The sequence below is a fragment of the Gymnodraco acuticeps genome, unplaced genomic scaffold, assembly GCF_902827175.1.
Source record: "Gymnodraco acuticeps unplaced genomic scaffold, fGymAcu1.1, whole genome shotgun sequence".
Lineage (NCBI taxonomy): Eukaryota > Metazoa > Chordata > Actinopteri > Perciformes > Bathydraconidae > Gymnodraco > Gymnodraco acuticeps.
The window spans coordinates 718,035-738,257 of record NW_022991085.1 but is presented as its reverse complement, the minus strand read 5'-3'; the positions used below and the strand labels follow the sequence as shown (position 1 = coordinate 738,257).

At 41.2% G+C, this 20,223-nt stretch overlaps 1 protein-coding gene across 1 annotated transcript; it reads left to right on the top strand.

Moving 5' to 3' along the window:
- The first annotated feature begins 572 nt into the window (after window positions 1-572).
- LOC117560050 lies at window positions 573-2,862 on the top strand. Its single transcript, XM_034236801.1, has 4 exons — window positions 573-720; window positions 826-967; window positions 1,073-1,145; window positions 1,327-2,862. Exons 1-4 carry the CDS (start codon window positions 573-575, stop codon window positions 2,731-2,733), a joined length of 1,770 nt encoding a protein of 589 aa, XP_034092692.1. The 3' UTR covers window positions 2,734-2,862.
- The last annotated feature ends 17,361 nt before the right edge of the window (window positions 2,863-20,223 follow it).

Genomic DNA, 20,223 nt, shown 5'->3' with positions numbered 1-20,223 from the left:
TTTTGTATGTAAAAGTAAATGTTCTTGCTATGAACTTAATCAACTATTGTGTCAAAGCAAATTGATTCAGGTAGAAAAACTTATATCATACATGTTGATGAACTTCCAACATATAAAACCATGTGATTGATGCTAGTTGAAGATTAGCCTGAATTGCTAGAGATGTTGTTTTTTCTAAAATGGTGGCTGTGGGGTTAAGTGAGACAAATGCTGTGGGGTAAAGTGAGACAGTGTCTCACTTTACCCCACCACAAGTTAAGTTTAGTCTTAAACATATTTAGTGTAATATTACATTACATATGTTTTATTTGTAATGACATCAACATTGTAGAAAAGGAATCATGCCAAGAAACTACACAAGAAAGACAACCTGGGGCCAAACACCCCTCGCAGAGATGGAGAGTGCAGCCGCTGAGGTCATGCAAGGAAAGAAGTCCTTAAGAGAAGCTGGAAGGGATAGAAATATTGACAAGACAACCCTACAAAGATTCATAAAGAAAAAAGAGAAAGGGGAAGTAAAATCAGTAGCCTGGGGTGCAGTAGCTGAGGCAAAGAGAATATTCACAGATGAGATGGAGGAGGAGCTTGCAAAACACTTGAAACAACTAGCTGACCAGTTCCATGGCCTTGCTCCAGTTAAGTGCCATGAACTGGCATTTGAATACGCAGAGAGAAACAATATCCCTGTCCCTGCCAATTGGACAGAGAAACAATGTGCAGGTAGGCTAGGGTGTGCAAGATGTCACATGATTCTGTAGGTTAACTTAGAACAAATGATCTTGCCACAAAGCTAAATCTTATAATACTGAATTCTCTACTCTTTAGGAATAGAGTGGTTTGGCAGGTTCCTAGCACGTCGCCATCTCTCTGTCCGAACTCCGGAGGCAACATCCCTGGGAAGGGCTACAGCCTTCAATAAAACTACAGTGGGGGAGTTCTTCGAAAATCTGGCTGTAGTGATGGACAGGTGACAGAATTAATTTTTTAGTTGCAAATGTTTTATGGAGGCTTTACCTGTAAGATTTGGTTTTGATTCTGATAAGGTTCTTCCCTTGCCTCTCTTCTTTAACAGGCACAAATTCCCTCCACACATGATTTACAATGTGGATGAAACAGGTGTCATTACAGTTCAAAAGCCACGGCAGGTAAGCTACACATGATACACTAGAGAGCACCAGACTGATACTGAGTGGCTTGTGATAATGACCAGTGAACCTGTGAACTGGAAAAAACGAATGGACTGAAATGAAATACAATGTACCTTTAGACCAATAGTAGTCTACTGATTGCACATGCCATTGATTCTAAACTTTCTATTTGATTCAGGTTGTGACAGAGAAAGGAAAAAAGCAAGTTGGTTCTATCACATCAGCTGAGAGAGGAGAACTGGTGACTGTGGTGTGTGCAGTGAATGCTGCTGGGAATGCCATACCTCCCATGTTTGTCTTCCCCAGAGTTAGGTTTAAGGATGACTTCATGATAGGAGCACCTCCAGGAGCCAAAGGTGCCTCCACCAGAACAGGATGGATGAATGAAGACATCTGGCCTGAGTTCCTTGATCACCTGATACAGCACACTCAGTGCACTCCTGACCGTCCCATGCTGCTAATCCTTGATAATCTTAAAACTCACATCTCACTCAAGGCAGTAGAAAAAGCAAAGAGCAACAGTATTGTTATGCTCACCCTTCCACCCCACACATCCCATCGCATGCAGCCTCTCGACGTGACCGTGTATGGCCCGTTCAAGACCCTATACAACCGAGCTCTTGATGGGTGGATGAGATCTAACCCTGGCAAAACAGTCTCCATCTACCAGATTGCAGGACTTGTGAATGAGGCCTTCTTGTCAGCAGTGACACCACGGAATATCACTTCTGGATTCAAGTCCACTGGGATTTTCCCATATAACAGAGATATTTTCCCTGAGGAAGCGTTTGCACCATCCATGGTGCCAGACCGGCCAAACCCTGAGCTGCAGCCTGCATCCACTGGTCCATCCACTTCAGATGATCCAGATGGTCCACTCCCTGCAGATGAACCAGATGCTGCAGATGCTAATCCATCCACTCCGCGTGGTCCACATGGATGTGCCTCGCCAGCTGACTCAGATGTTCCCAGCCGACCTGGATATGTGTCTCCTCGTGAAATCCTACCACTTCCCAAATGTCCCCCCAGAGCACAAACCAAAAGAAAGCGTGTGAAGACAGCCATCCTAACAGATACTCCTGAGAAGCAGGCAATAGAAAAGGCTTATGAAGAGAGACAAAAGAAACTGGCAGGGAAAAAACAAAATAGCAAAGAAAAGGGAAAACTGAAAAAGAAAGCACCCAAAAGGAAAATCATAGATAGCAGCTCTGAGGAGAGTGATGTCCCTGTCCCACTTGATGATGAGAGCCCTGAGGATGAGAGAAGTGATCCTGGAAACACAGATCTGAACGTGGGTGACTTTGTCCTAGTTAACTTTGCAACCAAACACAGGAGTCTCCGTTACGTTGGCATGGTTGAGAAAGTTGAGAATGACGAAATACTTACACAATTCCTCAGAAGAATCCAGGGAAACAAGAAACAGTGGGAGAGACCCACGTTTGCTATAAAGGAAAATGATGTGGCACATGTTCCTAAAGGTGATGTGGTGAAGAAGCTGCCTCAACCTAATAGGCCCGGAGGAACCACACGGAGAGAGCAACTCTTCACCTTTCCCTGTAACCTTCAGGGCTGGAATGTAGAGTAGGCCTTGTTATAGAGTATGAGGCAGATGTTCTAATCCAGGTGGGTCTAGGCTGAGTCCCAGGCTGTTCTAGCTGGTTCTGATGGTCCTATGTTCTGAGCCCCAGACTGTGTACTAGCTGGTTCTGATTATGGGTCCATGTTCTGACCCCCAGACTGTGCACTAGCTGGTTCTGATTGTCCTTTGCTCTGACCCCCAGACACTAGCTGGCTCTAAAGGTCCTGTGTTCTGACTCCCACACTGTGAATGTTAATTAAAACATTTTTGAATTATATTATGTTGTATTTGATTTACTTTTTAGTACTTTGGGTTACTTTCAAGTGTTTAAAAAAATGTGCTTAATTGACCAATCCTCATGATTCTGATACTAGTCCGACATTAGTTTTGGAATGTGTGGTTGTTAATCTAGCTATCAGGTTTCTAATTGTTACAACATGTGTTGTTATGGTAGTTTTAAAGTGGAAAACGTAAGTGGATCAACTTACCCCCAACTGGTTCACTTTACCCCCTTGATTTCTCCGGTCTGTCTAAGTTTACCCCTGAGCTGGGGTGAAGTGAGACACAAGACCACTTTTTTTTAAACAATCATATTTTCGGTAACACTTTATATTAAGGTACACAAATTAACCATCAACTAGTTGTTAATTAGCATGCATATTAGCAGTATAATGGCTCTTTATTAGTCATTATACAACACTTATTAATGCCGTATTCTACATGACCATATTCTACAAGTAATAAGCCATTAGTTGAGAGTTTTTCCTCAATAACACTCTAATTAGTGCTTATTTGTTGCAAGTAAGGAAGTTGTTGTACATGAGTTTTGGTCTTAATATGTGCTGCTCAATATGGGCGTAATAAGGCAGTAGTAGCACAAGAATAGTAATTCTCCCATAATAACACTTAACAAATATGATCTATTCTTATGGAACAAGACATGAAACTATAAGTGTTAATTGTGTCTAAATAACTCAAAATTAGGTATTTATATCTTATAATATGTTTTGGGGTATTGACAGTTCAGCTACCAATAGTAAGGTGATATTGACCTGTATGTTTCATATTTGCACATTTATATTTTTGTAAAATGTGTACTGAAGGTTAGACCCGGGTACAGGAAGTAGGAGAACATGAACGGAATATAATGGCAGTAGACATCCATGAGTACACTGCCACTAATTTTCCCTATGCAACCTGAAGAGTAAAAGGGTCAAGTCCGTCAGAAAGCAATGACTGTAAGTGTAAGTGTGAGCCTTACACTTACACTGTAAGGATTAGTAACATGTATTGTGTTTATGTGATGACATGTGGAGATGTTTAAACTCAATGAGAAAATGCGTTAGCATTCACATACACGGTAGCGTTAGCATACATGCTAGCGTTAGCCATACTAGCCTGTACTCAGCCCTCCACACCTCTCTGACACATCTGGAATTACCAGGCAGTTATGCGAGGATGCTATTTTTGGATTTTAGCTCTGCATTCAACACCGTCATGCCCCACAAACTGGTCAGCAAACTGAATATTCTTGGCTTTGGCTCTTCACTTTGCTCGTGGGTCATGGACTTCCTGACTGACAGACCACAGCAAGTCAGAGTCGGTAAGCACCTATCATCCCCCCTTATACTAAACACAGGAACCCCACAAGGTTGTGTGCTTAGTCCCATGCTCTTCACACTCTTTACCAGCGACTGCACCCCCATCCACACCTCCAACTCCATAGTAAAATTTGCAGACGACTCCACAGTAGTCGGTTTTATTACAGACAATAAGGAGACAGCCTACAGGCTCGAGGTGGAACATCTGACTGACTGGTGTAAGGAACACAACCTTGTCCTTAACACCTCCAAAACTAAGGAGCTCATTGTTGATTTCAGGAGGACAAAAAAGGAAGTCCATCTCCCCCTCCACATCCATGGAGAAGCAGTGGAGAGCGTGGAAGACCTACGGTTCCTTGGAGTCAACATCTCCCATCAATTAACATGGACCTCAAACACCTCAAACCTGGTGAAAAAGGCACAGCAGAGACTGTTTTTCCTGAGGAAACTAAGACAGGCCAGGCTTCCACAAAAACTGCTGGTAAACTTCTATCGGTCGACCATTGAAAGCACCCTGTCCAGCTGCATAACTGTGTGGTACACCAGCTGCACAGCCGCAGAGCGGAAGGACCTGCAACGGGTGGTGAAGGCTGCTCAGCGCATCGTTGGGGCTGAGCTGCCCAACCTTGATAACATCTACAAAAGTCGACTGCAGAAGAAAGCCAGCAGTATCATCAGAGACATCACACACCCCGGCCACTCACTGTTCGAACCGCTGCCATCCGGCAGACGATTCAGGTCAATAAAAGCACGCACCAACAGACTGAAGAACAGCTTCTTTCCCAGAGCTGTGGCCTCCATCACTCCCATCCCTGTCCAACCACTAAACGTACTATAACATGCACACATACAAACACACTACTTCCCATCAAAGACTGCAGCCTAAAATACCATGTTATTTATTTGTATATTTATTAAGTATCAACTGATGTTTTTTTTAGTAACTATTTATATTTAAACATTGTAGCTTTATATATTTTAACATTCTGGTAAAGTGCATATGATGACCCTGATTATTATTGCTACTATCTCTGCTTTATCACTGTTTTTATGGATGTGTTCTTATTTATGTTATGTATTGCATTGAGAGATGCCAATTGAATTTCGTTGCACTGATGTGTGATGACAATAAAGATATATTCTATTCTACATGCTTATTGTACAGCTAGCATTAGCTATGTTTACCTTGTTTACACTAAGCGGTCCTAATGTGTTCATCTGTGTATGTTACACTTGCATGTATGAGATCATTAAGTGCCTTGTAACTTCTTTTTTTTATAGTTTCACTCCGTTTGAATGTCACTGGACTGCAAATAAGTCAATAAAGGAGCATGGCTGCTCATTCCCTGGCTCTCAAAAGAGTTTGGCTGGCTGTTTAATCTATGTTCACACTGAGACAACACAGAGAGAGAACAGTACACCTATTGTGTAAGAACATACAAGCAGGTCACACAGTATGATCACAAATACATAAACTCTGTTAAAAATCAGTTTTTATTAAAAAGTACAGGCTGCATGTGTGTTCTCAGCCTTGGAGAAACTTGACATGTTTTGGTACATGTATGTGTCTGAACCTCTCTTTAGTGGTTCATTAATAAAACAGATATTTCAACGTGTGCCTACTTTGTTCATGTACTGTTGAGGTTCATTTCAGTAGTTGTGTGCAATAATCAGGGGTGCACATAACTTTTTTGCCCTGGTTCTCAAAGGAGCACCTGGAGATGTTGCTTGGTGCGCATCCTTAAAATGAAATAAACCAGACCTTTTGAGGGGTACTTGACTTTATGAACGGGGGGAGGTGTGCTAGCTTATTGGTTATGAACAAGACTTCACTTTAAAATAGGGAACATGTTCTTAGATATAAATAGCTAATTTTGAGTTGTTTAGACTTAATTAACACTTGTAGTTTAATGTCTTGTTCCATAAGAATAGATTATATTTGTTAAGTGTTATTATGGGAGAATTACTATTCTTGTGGTACTACTGCCTTATTAGGCCCATATTGGGCAGCGCATATTAAGACCAAAACTCATGTACAATAAGTTCCTTACTTGCAACAAATAAGCACTAATTAGAGGGTTAATGCGGAAAAACTCAACTAATGGCTTATTACTTGTAGAATATGGTCATGTAGAATAAGGCATTTATAAGTGTTTTATAATGACTAATAAAGAGCCAATATACTGCTAATATGCATGTTAATTAACAACTAGTTGATGGTTAATTTGTGTACCTTAATATAAAGTGTTACCATATTTTCATTGCCCTTTGTCCTGAAGACATTCTGATAATTTCCATAGCTAGGAAACATCCTGAATTAATAGGAAATGTGTAAATGTTACTGATATATAATTTTATCTCGGCTAGAGAGGAGCAAATGTAAAAAATGTCTCACATTACCCCGCTCTCCCCTACAGCCGAATCATCAACGCCCACAAAACCTATTACCGCCGCAGATGGACCAAAAAAGCGTTTGAAAAAAAATCGCGGGTCCGCTCAGTGAAACAATAACAACGAAACATGGAGGAACAAAAGTCTGCGTTTAAATCGCGCGTGTGTGTGTGTGTGTGTGTGTGTGTGTGTGTGTGTGTGTGTGTGTGTGTGTGTGTGTGTGTGTGTGTGTGTGTGTGTGTGTGGTTAAAACACATCAGCCTGCGGTCGCTCTTTCTTTAGCCTTACTAATGATTATTTCTGAAGGTAAACACAGTGAAGGCGGTGCGTGAAAGGCGGTGCGTGAAAGGCGGTGCGTGAAAGGCACTGCGCGCTCGTCTTCTCAGACCCCGGCCACACGAGGACGAAAACGGCTAAACGCATAGGATTAACGCAAACGCAATCGCAAACAAGCTTCCGTCCACACGCAATAGTTATCCGGATAGTGTCTGCCCACACGAGACCGCTCCGTTTAGCTCCAACCGCTGGAGAAGCTGCAGTACATATGCAGGAGCCTGTACGTGGCGCTGTAACTTCCTCCACAAAAGCAGCGAAGAAGCATGGTTGTCATGGTTGCCCCTTCTGTTTATTCTCCGCGGTGGGGGCCGAGGGAATCGGGCAGAGTTTTTCGCCAGTCAACGTGTATTAAAGTTTAAACCTTCCGACAAAATTATAAAAGTGCCGGTCAAAGGTCTTCTTTGTTATATATTGAGCTTTAAAACAAATGGATAACGACTCTATATAATATAATAATAAAAATACACGGAGCCTCTCTTTTTCCACCCTCTCTTTGGACAGCTTCAGTGTCTGTTTCATGCAGCAGCTGATCCAGTAATGAGTGACCCGGCCGACAGTAAAAATAAACATATTTATAACTAGTTTAGGTAGTTTGAGAGGTGTCTCCGTCCTGTCAAATTAGACTTCTCTCGCGTTTATGTCCATATCGAGAGAAAGATAAATAATCTGAATTCAGTGTGCAGTTTACTTTAATGCGGGGGTGAGCAGCAGAGGTGGGGAGAGGCGCAATCATTATCAGAAAAATGATCGCTGAAGCTGCAGTACATATCCACAAAAGCAGCGAGTAAGATCCCCCCCGGATGTGTAAGTCTGCTGTAGATGTTGCACAAAGAACTGTAGCATGGTCAGTAGCGTCTGGAGCACGATAGCAACTCTGCGATCCGCCATTGTTGTTGTTGTTGTTGGTGGCGAAACACATCAGCAATGGCGCGGGGTACGCGGAGGTGAGCAGCAGAGGTGGGGAGAGGCGGGGCTATTGCTATTGCGCAATCACTATCAGAAAATGTTCGTATAGGGCGCACACACGGAGCCGTTTGACCCCCCAGAGCGTTGCGTATGCCGTTCTATCCACCTTGGGACCCGTTATCGTTTCCTCAGTCGTTTAGTGCCGTATTCGGTCGTCCTCGTATGGCCGAATGGTCTATATGACACTAAACAGTAACGCAAACGGCTGTTTTCGTCCTCGTGTGGCCGGGGCATCAGAGGCGGAGTTAACCCTCCCGCTGCCTCCTGGTGCTGCAGAGATTTCATGAAGTGAAGGAGGCTTTCCTTCTGGAATAGCTGTGGGCAGCAGATACTGTGAGAGTCACATACATGAATACATAGATCAAGGCAGACTGGTGCACACACTCTCCTGTTTTGCCAATCCGGTGGTTAAACAAATATAGCCTAGCTCTAAACCCCTGGCCGAAATATCCTTAAAATGAAGTCCGAGTTTGACATTTTAATTCATGTCCTGCCAACACTGGCAGGACATAATGCGACACGCCCGTTCTAAGCCGTGTCCCTCACTCCTCACATCCCAAGCTGCATTCCCAGAAAGTCTATCATGTTGTTACATCGTTTCAGATGTGATGTTTCAGTTGTGCTCTTGATAAGCCATTAAAACAGTAAAAACACATTCAGTGTCCTTTTGCTTTTTGTGTCTCCTGTTCACCAAAACATACCCATCTGTGATGGAAAAAGAAAGTAATCCAAAAGTAATCTGATTACGTTACTTTTTTAAGACACGTAACTGTAACTGTATTCGGATTTCTTTCAGAGCCATGTATTCAGTAATCAGTAACTGATTACATTTACAAAGTAACCCTCCCAACCCTGCAGGTGTGGCATATCAAGATGCTGATTAGACAGCATGATTATTGCACAGGTGTGCCTTAGGCCGGCCACAATAAAAGGCCACTCTGAAACGTGCAGTTTTGCTTTATTGGGGGGTCTGGGGGGGTCCGAAAACTAGTCAGTTTCTGGTGTGAGGGGTAGGGTTAGGGAAATGTTGTGAATCGAGTGGCCTGTGTTCGTCGTCCATAACATACGCCTGCCCATACTATAACCCCACCACCACCATGGGCCACTCGATTCACAACATTACCCTAACCCCTACCCCTCACACCAGAAACTGACTGGTTTTCAGACCCCCCCAATAAAGCAAAAATGCACGTTTCAGAGAGGCCTTTTATTGTGGCCAGCCTAAGGCACACCTGTACAATAATCATGCTTTCTAATCAGCATCTTGATATGCCACACCTGTGAGGTGGGATGGATTATCTCGGCAAAGGAGAAGTGCTCACTATCACAGATTTTTTCAGATTTGTGAACAATATTTGAGAGAAATGGTTATTTTGTGTATATAGAAAATGTTTTAGATCTTTGAGTTCATCTCATGAAAAATGGGAGCAAAAACAAAAGTGTTGCGTTTATATTTTTGTTCAGTGTATGTCTAATATTATAGTTGACTTTTCATTCAGGAAGTATGACGCGCTGCGCTGTCAGTGCGCTTCATGTGAACGCGCACCTAACTAGATAGGACACGGCTGGCTTGAGCGATCCACTTGATAACCCGCGTCGTACCGCTTAGCGAGAGTGCGTATGTTTTAGATTAGGCCAGTGGTTCTCAAACTTTTTCTGTCAGGCCCAGGGGCGTCGCCTGGGGTAGGCATCCGGGGCTTTAGCCCCGGATGTTTTTTCTTTAGCCCCGGACAAATTCTCCCTCAATAATATAATACATTAACCTACTTTACCTATAGGACGGACGGCAGGTTTGTAATTTCCCATGTTCAGTGAATGCAACACAGAGGCAAGACGACGCCACCAGACCAATCAGAGAGTTGCATGGAAATAAACGTGTTTTATTGGCTGACAGGTACGTACCTCCTCTGTGACAATGTTTCAACTTTAAACTGTCAGCCCTGGACGCGGAGATTCTGAAGATGGACATTAGACATTTCTTTAATAAAAAAGACGGCAATTCTCAAGTGGTGGCTCACACAACAACCCCAGAGCCACCACCTGAGCCAGATGAACAAGGTATGTACCTGTCAGTAAACTTACAAGTTATGCGAACATGTAAGCAAAGCATACATTATAGCTACGTTGACGTTACTTTGAATCGCGCGGGTAAGCTAAACCGTTAGCAAGTAGCTTTAGCTAGCCAGATATATTAAATAAACACTTTGTCATACAATCTAAATGTTGTGTTTTTTAGCGTTACTTGGGGATTTCAAAGAAAGCTCTCTGGGAAATGTTGACTTACTGTCTGTGTTCGACATGAAGCTAGAAGCTACCTTACAGTAGTACACAGTTGATCCTGATTCCTGAGTCCTGTCAGTTAAAGTGTTTCATAGTTAGCTTAGCTAAGCATCAACCTAGCACTGAAATATATATATATGGATGTTATGTGACAGTATTTCTGAGGAAAAGTCAGCTGAAATGGTGGCATAGTTGCCACTGCTTTACGTGTCAACAGCATGTTTGAACGTATTTGCAGCAGTACATGTGGCTGTCTGGCCACTGACGTTGCCATAACAACACCTGCATTTAAATGTGCAACCTCTTTTTGTGACAGATTTTGCATGCAAATATAATTCTTCTGATTTATATTTCCTATTGACAGCTAGTTTTTATGTGAACATTATGAGATGGACAGCCAGCTAACAAGCTTTTTATACAAATATTTCAGATCAAAGCTAATCCAGTGGGGCTCCTGAAAGGGAGCAAGGGACACTATGCTCCCAAATATTAAGCCTTGACCCCCATCTTAAAATTGATATGATCAAAAAATTATCTGCATTGTTGGAGGCCTTTTGTCCTCATTATCATGTCAAATTGTACAGCTTTCCTTAGTTTTGAATGCAGAAAGATGACTATATTAGAGTATTAAGTGAAAATGACTATATTAAAGTTTTAAGTAAATATATTAAGTGAATTACTCAAACTGCATTTGTATAGGAATGATTCTGTCCTATTGGCAGATAACTACTCTAACAGTGATATCTACAAGAGATGTAAATTTAACTATTTTCAATTGGTTAGTATTACATTTTGTGAGAGTGTGGTGACACTCATTTTAATGAAGACAAATTTGTGTATCTTGAAATTCGTTTATTTGACAGAGCTGGAAACTGATTGACTTACATACTTGTTTGTGTTTACCTACACAGTCATCACAGATGAGCCAAACAGAGTAGTGGATGAAGAAAGGAGAACAGGAGAAAGGGACACACAAGAAGGAGATACAACAGACAAGAATGACAATGGAGACAACAATGAACAGGAACACCAGAACAGACAAGAGTCAATGGGTAACATGACTGATTTAGGGACTGCAGATACAGGGCCAAGGCAAGTGAGACATCACTGCTTTCCATCCAGCATGTTTGGCCAGCAAAAGAGGTCATTTCAACCGCAAACAGCAAGAGGTGAGGGATTATTATTTCCTCCTTCCATCCCTTTTTTCTGTTTAATCTGATTATTAACAACTTCCAATAATTTGACATAGTTTATGATTTAATTAGAAAATGAAGTGTTTTTAAATAATAAACCCGTTTCTGATTCTTTGATTTCTTTTTGATGGGTGTTGAGAGATGTATCCATATCTCTTAATGTTGCTCTCAAAGTGCACAAGATTGATGCTTTTAACTTCAGTATTTAATAAAAGTCTTCCTGGGGGGCCCCCCCAGAGGAGGTGAGTTCCCCCCAAAATAGCACTTTATCTCTGCTTATGTAACTCCGGTGTAGTGTCCCCTCGGCAACAGATCACTCAGAGCTGGTGATTACTTTCCTGCATTTCAATGGACAGCATATAAAAAGGACACGTAAGCTGCATTGCTTAAGAGATCCTCTCATGCTATCTCTTTTACAAAATAAGTGTCCAGTCAACAACAAAACATCAGTGATCGTATAGTGGTAGTATATTTTTCACAAGCAATGTGAAACATTAAACTTATACAAACTGGTGTACAAAACTCACATACCTGCGTTGATCTCCTGGAGTGTCTCTACTCTTTCTTCTCCACATCTCTTTCCACCATCAGATTGCAAACATTTCAGAAACAGCTAGAGGTAGGGGACAAACAACTTGTTCGCTGGGCATGTCAAAAACCTCCCTGCTTTGATCAAGACTTTAGGGAGCCTTTCAGCCCCTCTAGCAAAGGGACTGGAAAGCAAGCTTTGAAAATGCAGTACCATCTACATGCTGTCATGTTCCAGACACTGCTCTCAACCACTCAGGGCCTGCACAAATACCTGCAGAAAGAAACAATTGACTTGGTGCAGGCAGTAGATTACAAAACAGCAGTTGAGAACACACTAAAAAGTTACCGAAGTAACGAGAAAGCACATGAGGTCTATGACAAGACCAAGGCCCTGTGCAATGATCTTGATATTCCCGAAACTGTGACACAGAGGAAGAAGCGTAGAAACATGGAAGACTTTGTAGTCGAGGCATCATGTGGAGCAATGTGAAACATTAAACATAAATAAACTGGTGTACAAAACTCGCATACCTGCATTTCAATGGACAGCATAAAAGGACACGTGAGCTGGGTTCTGGTGCTCAGATTAGCTATTGATGATCACGTTGATAAATCATATAAAACAAATAGCCAATCACACTAAAAACATGTTGCTGTGACTGTGAGCATTAAACAATTAACATTAAACTAAACAAACACAACAGTACGTTATTGTCCTTATAAAATAAAAATATACATTTTGTCCACCGAGATAATACAGGCACCTTACCCTCAAGAGATCCTCAGGTGCTATGAGAATCTCCCACAATCCATTGCCGTAACAAAGCTAATGCAGGCACACGTTTGTGACACCAGATGGCGCAATTGTGTATGTGCGTTTAGAAAATGTGACTGTAGCGCCGCCACTGTGGGCTAAGCCCCGAATGTTTCCAGGTCCAAAAAGTCGGGCCCCCCCAACACAAATAGTCAGGCTCAGTGGCGGCGCCAGAGATTTCTTTTGGGGGTGCTGTGGGGTAGCTTGACGTTTCATAGAGGGTGCTCAAACATTTAGGGTTTCCCATTAATGTACCGGGCGCTACAGTGGAATTTTCTACTGCAACAATCCCCACGCATATACACAGTGTATGCGCGACTGTTACAATGAAGGCTCGATAATCAGCTCACGGCATATAGGTGTAAGCAGGGGTAAAGTGCTATTTTTACAGGTGGTGTGTGGACCTCACATAGGGGGGTCCTCACCTCCTCTAGGGGGGTCCGAGGGCAAGCTCCCCCGGGAAGATTTATTTTTAAATATTGAAGTTGAAAGCATCAATCTGGTGCACTTTGAGAGCAACATGAAGAGCTCTATGGATACCTCTCTCAACACCCATATGAAACAGAACTGTAAACAGATTTACTTTTTCTTTATAGATATTTTACAAATCACCCTTTTAAACTTTATTCTTTTTTTACTGTCATATAGTATTTCATACCTGTTTTTCATTTATTCTCTTATTTTTGTATAACTATAATGATCATATAAACGTGTGCCTCGGAAACAATTGTTTACATTAATGGTGACCAAAACGTTTGAGACCCACTGAGATAACACTGAGAGTCCTTTAGCTCACTGAGTCTCTCAGTCTGACAGGAGAGGACTTTCCTCCACTTTGTTGTTGAAAAAACTCCTTATATCTGTTAGCGTAGCTCGCTAGCACCAGAAGCTAACAACAACGATCTCCAGTACCGGTGCGCTCTCTCTCGCTCGTGCACACAAAATGGCTCGTTTCACACACACACACACAGTCGAGCTTTAATGAAACACAGAGACCCAGTCGTAATAGTACTGTACTGCATTATATTATTTTCGAATCAATCATTTTTTAAATTATGATTTATTTTTATTTTTTTATTATGATTTTTTTTTTTTTTTTTTTTATCCATTTTTCCTCCTGGTCTCTCGCGCCCCCCCCCCTGGCATGCCTCTGCGCCCCCCAGGGGGGGCGCGCCCCCCCACTTTGAGAACCACTGGATTAGGCCAACCGGCTAACTCAAACATATCCAGATTATGTTGAACCGGCTTCGTAGTACAGGCCTCTGGTGTTGCTATGGTCCCGCCCTGCCTCACATCAACCCTGTCTCCTAAAAATTATGTTCCCACAGAACTAAACTGCATTCTCAATTACGTTTAGCTAGAAACGTATTTTCTCCCACATTACGTTTGTTATGAACGTATCTCAAACACATTTATTTTCTACTGATCTTCTAGAAACATATTTTCTCCCACATTACGTTTGTTATGAACGTATCTTAAATACGTTTATTTTCTACATATCTTTGCCATTTATTGTCTTGCTTATAATAATGATAATAGTCATTTATAAATATCATTTTAGAGCACACATTTGAAATCGAGAATCGGGCTCGATTATGGTTAAATTAAAATCTGTAGGCGAGGCTGTCATTTCGCCAGCTGTTACTCTCATGAGCGAGGCAGAAAATAATAGTTTTAACATGCCAAAAAGCTGCTGTCGTTTATTGCACCTCAAACATTAAAACAAATCCAGAGTTACGTTTTTCTGTACTTCCTCTAACGCCCCGTCCACACAGCAGCTTCCACCGCTTCCAACGCTTCTCTGCCCATTGACTTTGAATGGGGATGACGTCACTTTGCCTCACTTTTCGCCGAACTGCATTGTGGGGAAGCAAAGCGAAGATTTCCAGGATTTTCAGGATTCAAAAGTTGAGCAATGTTCAACTTTTGAAGCTGAGCTGGAAGTGTCAGCCAATCAAATCCCGTTTATGCAAATCTGACAGTACAAGCGCTAGCCAATCAAACCGCGTGCTAGCAGGGAGAACCAGACCGCAGTTCATTTCCTCATATTCCAAACGAGAAATTACGGTAGCAAATCACCCGGTTCTTTACGACCAGAACTAATAACGGGATACAAACCGGAGGAACCAGGCATGGAGGGAGGTGGCAGAGACAGTGGGTGAAACTGGTAGGTTTTCGCCTGTTTAGGGAGTTTATATATATATCGCTCGCATAAAATCCCCGGAGTTTTTTGCTTTGTATGTCGGGGGCGGGAGATTCATGTGATTGGTTGTTGGTCGCGTTGCTCGCAAAAAATCCCCAAGCTCAAGGACACGCCCAGCTCCAAGATTTTCAAGATTTTTTCAAAGCTGCTGTGTGGACGGGGCGTAAGAAGAAAGAACAGTAAAAGAAGAGCTCTGTGGCTTCAGGCTTGATCGCCGTTCAAATGACAGCGTTGGTTTCCACAAAAGTGGGCGGGGCTGTAAAGTGACGTAGATTTTATCTATTATTCAAAACCTTCTATTTATTCTAACGTAAATTACATGCCAGTGTTTTATCTTTTTATTTAGCGATTTGTTTTTGCACGTTTAACTGGGAATGTTTTCATGTTGAACCGGAAGTACGTCACTTCACTTCGTCTTCTTCGTCCCTTTTTTACGTTCCAGACAATGCATGACTCAGCGTAACAGACAGAACAGCCCCAGACCCCAGGTGTGTCTACATACGTGAATTCCACCCTTCAATGTAGCATACATGTGAACTCTCATTACAGGAACAATACCGGAAACAGACATAGGAACAGTGGCGACTGGTCATTAGGGGCAGGTGGGGCACAGCCCCACCTAGTGTCAGCAGAAAGTATTACAAATAATGATTACAAAATGCAAAAAATGTATTATAAAATATATTTTAAGATCATGTTTAATCATCTGATTTGTCTGTACATTGCTGTTTTAGTCTGTGTTCTTGTAATTAGTGTCTACAGTGTGTGCCTATTGAGCTGTTTAGAGCCATGTGGGACACAACCCGATCCTGCCCCTCCCTCTCTCTGTCTAAGTGAATGGTGACTGTAAAAATTACACTGCGCATGCTCAGAGTATTGTCCTATTTAATGTGTGTGGCAAAAAAATAATGACCATAGGGGCATAGCGCTGCCATCCCCACCATACGTCATCTCACATAATTCAGAGCTGATTGGCTGTAAGTACGTGTGCCGCGAAAAGTGTGGTGTGTGAAGAGGAGACGAGAGAGCTGCAGTGAGGCGTCCTAAAACCCGGAAGTAAGCTGCGCATGGCTTCCCTCGACAAAAAAGCAATGAGATTTCTCCATAGGATTTTAGAAAATAGCTCCAAATAAGGTCTGTGGGAAACGTAGCTGTTAGATAAATGCACGTTTTGTTCAGCCGGATAATATCCACATGTCTACCCTACTTTTATAATTTTCGAATCATAAATCTATTGATTAGATTAGATTTATGATAGACTTTTGAAACTACAAGAACAAAAGGAGGACTTTTACAAAAAAAGTAATAGAGATTTTTGTCCAGAAGGATAGGCAAATGGACTTAATCTTCAAGTCAAGGTAAGACTGCAATTGTATTGAAAATGGGATCTTACTAAGAGAGAACAATTCAATATTTAAATGATAAAATTACATTTTTTGGGTATCCTTTTGTTGAACTGTCTGTTTAAAATTAATTGAAGCATCAGACAAAAAAAGCTTTTGAAAATAATATTATATTTTGATTTAGGTCAAAATATAATATTTGTAAACCTGAAGAGTCAGTGCCAGTGCCTCACCAGCCATGAACCTCACTGCAGAAGCTTATAGACATCTAAGTTGTTTGTGCCCCACCACTTTTGTACATATAAAAACGCCACTGCATAGGAAAGATCCTCAGCTCAGTGATTGGATGTTTTAGCCGCAATGCACGTTGGGATATGGTGTTTATGCGATGTGAAATCCGAATTAAAAAAAATATATATACAGTACTTTATTCCGAGTGTTCTTGCTTTTCTCTTTGGAAGTCATCACATAACGGCATTGTAATACACGGTTCGGCTGCATTAAATATTACACATCTGCCGTAGTTCTTTATTTATAGAGCCCTGATGAGAAGACTTCTGGACAAACTTGAAGAACTGCCACGGAAACTGAATATGTGATGTGGATCATAAATATATCAGCAATTAAACAACATCTTACATTTATTTTCACAAAATACGTCTCCTTGCAGTATCAACACTAATTCGGCTGACTTTTATATTTGATCCAATTGGTAGATAGGCTGTATTTACACAATAACGGTGCACAGCTGATAGAAAGGGACTCGTCGTTTTTTTATTTTCTTTGGATATAAGAATGTAAATACTGAGTTGAGAGAATAGCCAGGGGTTTTGGGTGATGGGAGACACATCTATGGATTCAGAATGTCAATAGCTTACCGTTAAATGATAGATATACCTTTCTGTCTGCAAATCAGATATTAATGTGTAGAAGTAAAACTGTCATGTGAAATAATATAGCAATATCCTGTAAAATTATGTTAAAACATGAATAAAACTACACATCTTCAGATGTTATACATACATAAGTGTCCTACACTAATAATACAAAGTTATTATGGCATTGTGCTGTGTGTATTTATTTCTGTTTATAAACTGTCATATTATGCACATTTCTTATACTATCTACATACATCTTATAAGATTATAATACATATGTATAATATCAGTTAAAATAAGCGCTTTGACATAGTTAACATTGCAGGAAAGCAATATATTAGTACTTTGTCAGGCTTAATATTTATCTGTAGATACCCCCAAAGCTTTTTTCTTATTCAAAAGAAGACCTTAACCTAAAGTATTCTTTAATGTATTAGTATTCTGATAAAGCCTTATTAGTTTGTCTGTTTTGCACCTCCTCCTATTTATATCTTTGGATGTCCTGCACTAAACTGTTTTATTGTAGAGATCACTTACAGTATCTTCTTGATTTTTTATAATCTATATTTCTATCATTGACCTTCTACTTTCCCCCTATGAAAGTATGTACTCTTAATATTTTTTTCATCAAATATAACATAATTTCAACAACAAAATTAAATAACGTGCTTTAACCACTAGGTGTCCCTTTATATCAGCTGTGCACCGTTATGTTGTAAATATAACCTATCTACCAATTGGATCAAATATAAAAGTCAGCCGAATTAGTGTTGATACTGCAAGGAGACGTATTTTGTGAAAATAAATGTAAGATGTTGTTTAATTGCTGATATATTTATGATCCACGTCACATCTTCAGTTTCGGCGGCAGTTCTTCAAGTTTGTCCAGAAGTCCTCTCGTCATCATTTCCTACGTCTGTTTCCGGGAATTGTTTATGACGGATGTATTTTGTTATACTGTACACACATTCCATCACATTTTAATTTTAATTTACATTCAAGTATTTCGTGAGGCCTTCTAAAATGTTTTTAAATATAACTAGGGTTCTAGTTGAAGAGTTTGTAAATGAACATGAACCCAAGCTGTTGCCTGGCAACGCAATCGCAAAACGTCACTTCCGGTAATTCCACAACCACACACATGGATTAACATCGATTTAATACATTAATGTAGCCTTTGTTTCTGCTAAAAGAGGTGTCGGCCAGCTGGGGCAACAAGAACATTGGCGAAATCGAGTGTGACTCACGGCCCGTACACACAGCAGCTTTTGGCGATTTGTCCACCGCTTCCAGCGCGTCTCCGCCCATTGACTTTGAATGGGGATGACGTCACTTTCCCTCGCTTGTCGCCGAACTGCACTGTGGGGGGGCGAGGCGAAGATTTCCAGGATTTCCAGGATGTTCAGGATTCCAAAGTTGAACAATGTTCAACTTTTGAGGCTGAGCTGGAAGCGACAGCCAATCAGATCCGTTTATGGAAATCTGACAATTCAAGCGCTAGCCAATCAAACCGCGTGCAAGCTGGGAGAACCAGACCCGCAGTTCAGTTCTATATTTCACAAAAATGGAGGAGAACTTAGTTTTTGCGGTAGCAAATCACCCGGTTCTTTATGACCAGTCCCTATTTACTTACCGGGATACAAACCGGAGGAACCAGGCATGGAGGGAGGTGGCAGAGACAGTGGGTGAAACTGGTAGGTTTTCGCTTGTTTGGGGATTTTATATCCAGTTTACTTCGTTGCTAGTTTACTTCGTTGCTAGCAAGCATAGACAGTATCATTAGCCAGCATGGAATGTAGCATAAAATAGCACCATAAACATTAATCTGATAAATGTTCAAAATGTTAAAAAAATAAATGTTCATCATAGCCCTTCCTATTTGACAATAGTGTAGAAGAACCGGGTTTTTTTGCTTTGTATGTCGGGGGCGGGATATTCATGTGATATTCATGTGATTGGTTGTTGGTCGCGAAATCCCCAAGCTGTCAGACACGCCCAGCTCCAGGATTTTCAAGATTTGGTCAAAGCTGCTGTGTGGACAGCCCGTAATACAAATAAATTATTATTATATTAAAGGTGGGGAAGGTAATTTTGGAGAAACCAGCTCGAGTGCGCTAGAATTTGAAAATACACAGCCGGAACAAATCTGCCACTTCCTTACAGAGCCCCTCCTCCAACACACACGAACGTGCACAAGACCAATGAGGGCACGGGATAAGTTTGTGCACAGGGCTGACAGGCAGGTAGGCCATCCAGTTATTTTAGCCCGACCGGCTAAAATGATTGGTCGTGCTTTTTACAGCGCCACGGCTTCCACAGATGAAATTTTTTTATGTATTTTTTGTCAAAGCACTTAAGATATTCATTGCTATCGGGATGTTAAGAGCATTCCATGGAATATAACAAAAAGTGTATCTCGAGCCGGTTTCTCAAACTTACCTACCCCACCTTTAATATTGACAATAACAACCGACCCAGCAGCTTTTTGGCATGATAAAACTATTATTTTCTGCCTCGCTCATGAGAGTAATAGCTGGCGAAATTACAGCCTCGCCAACAGATTTTAATGTAACCATATATCAAGCCCGATTGTCGATTTCAAATGTGTGCTCTAAAATGATATTTATAACTGACTATTATCATTATTATAAGCAAGACAATAAATGGCAAAGATATGTAGAAAATAAACGTATTTTAACAAATGTAACGTGGGAGAAAATATGTTTCTAGAAGATATGTAGAAAATAATCGTATTTGAGATACTTTCATAACAAACGTAACGTGGGAGAAAATAAGTTTCTAGCTAAACGTAATTGAGAATGCAGTTTAGTTCTGTGGGAACGTAATTTTTAGGAGACAGGGTTGATCACATACCAAACCATCTGTCAACTACATGACCATAACACACACACACACACTTTATGTTTGTGTTAGCAAGGGGCACTTTTGGTGGGCTTGAT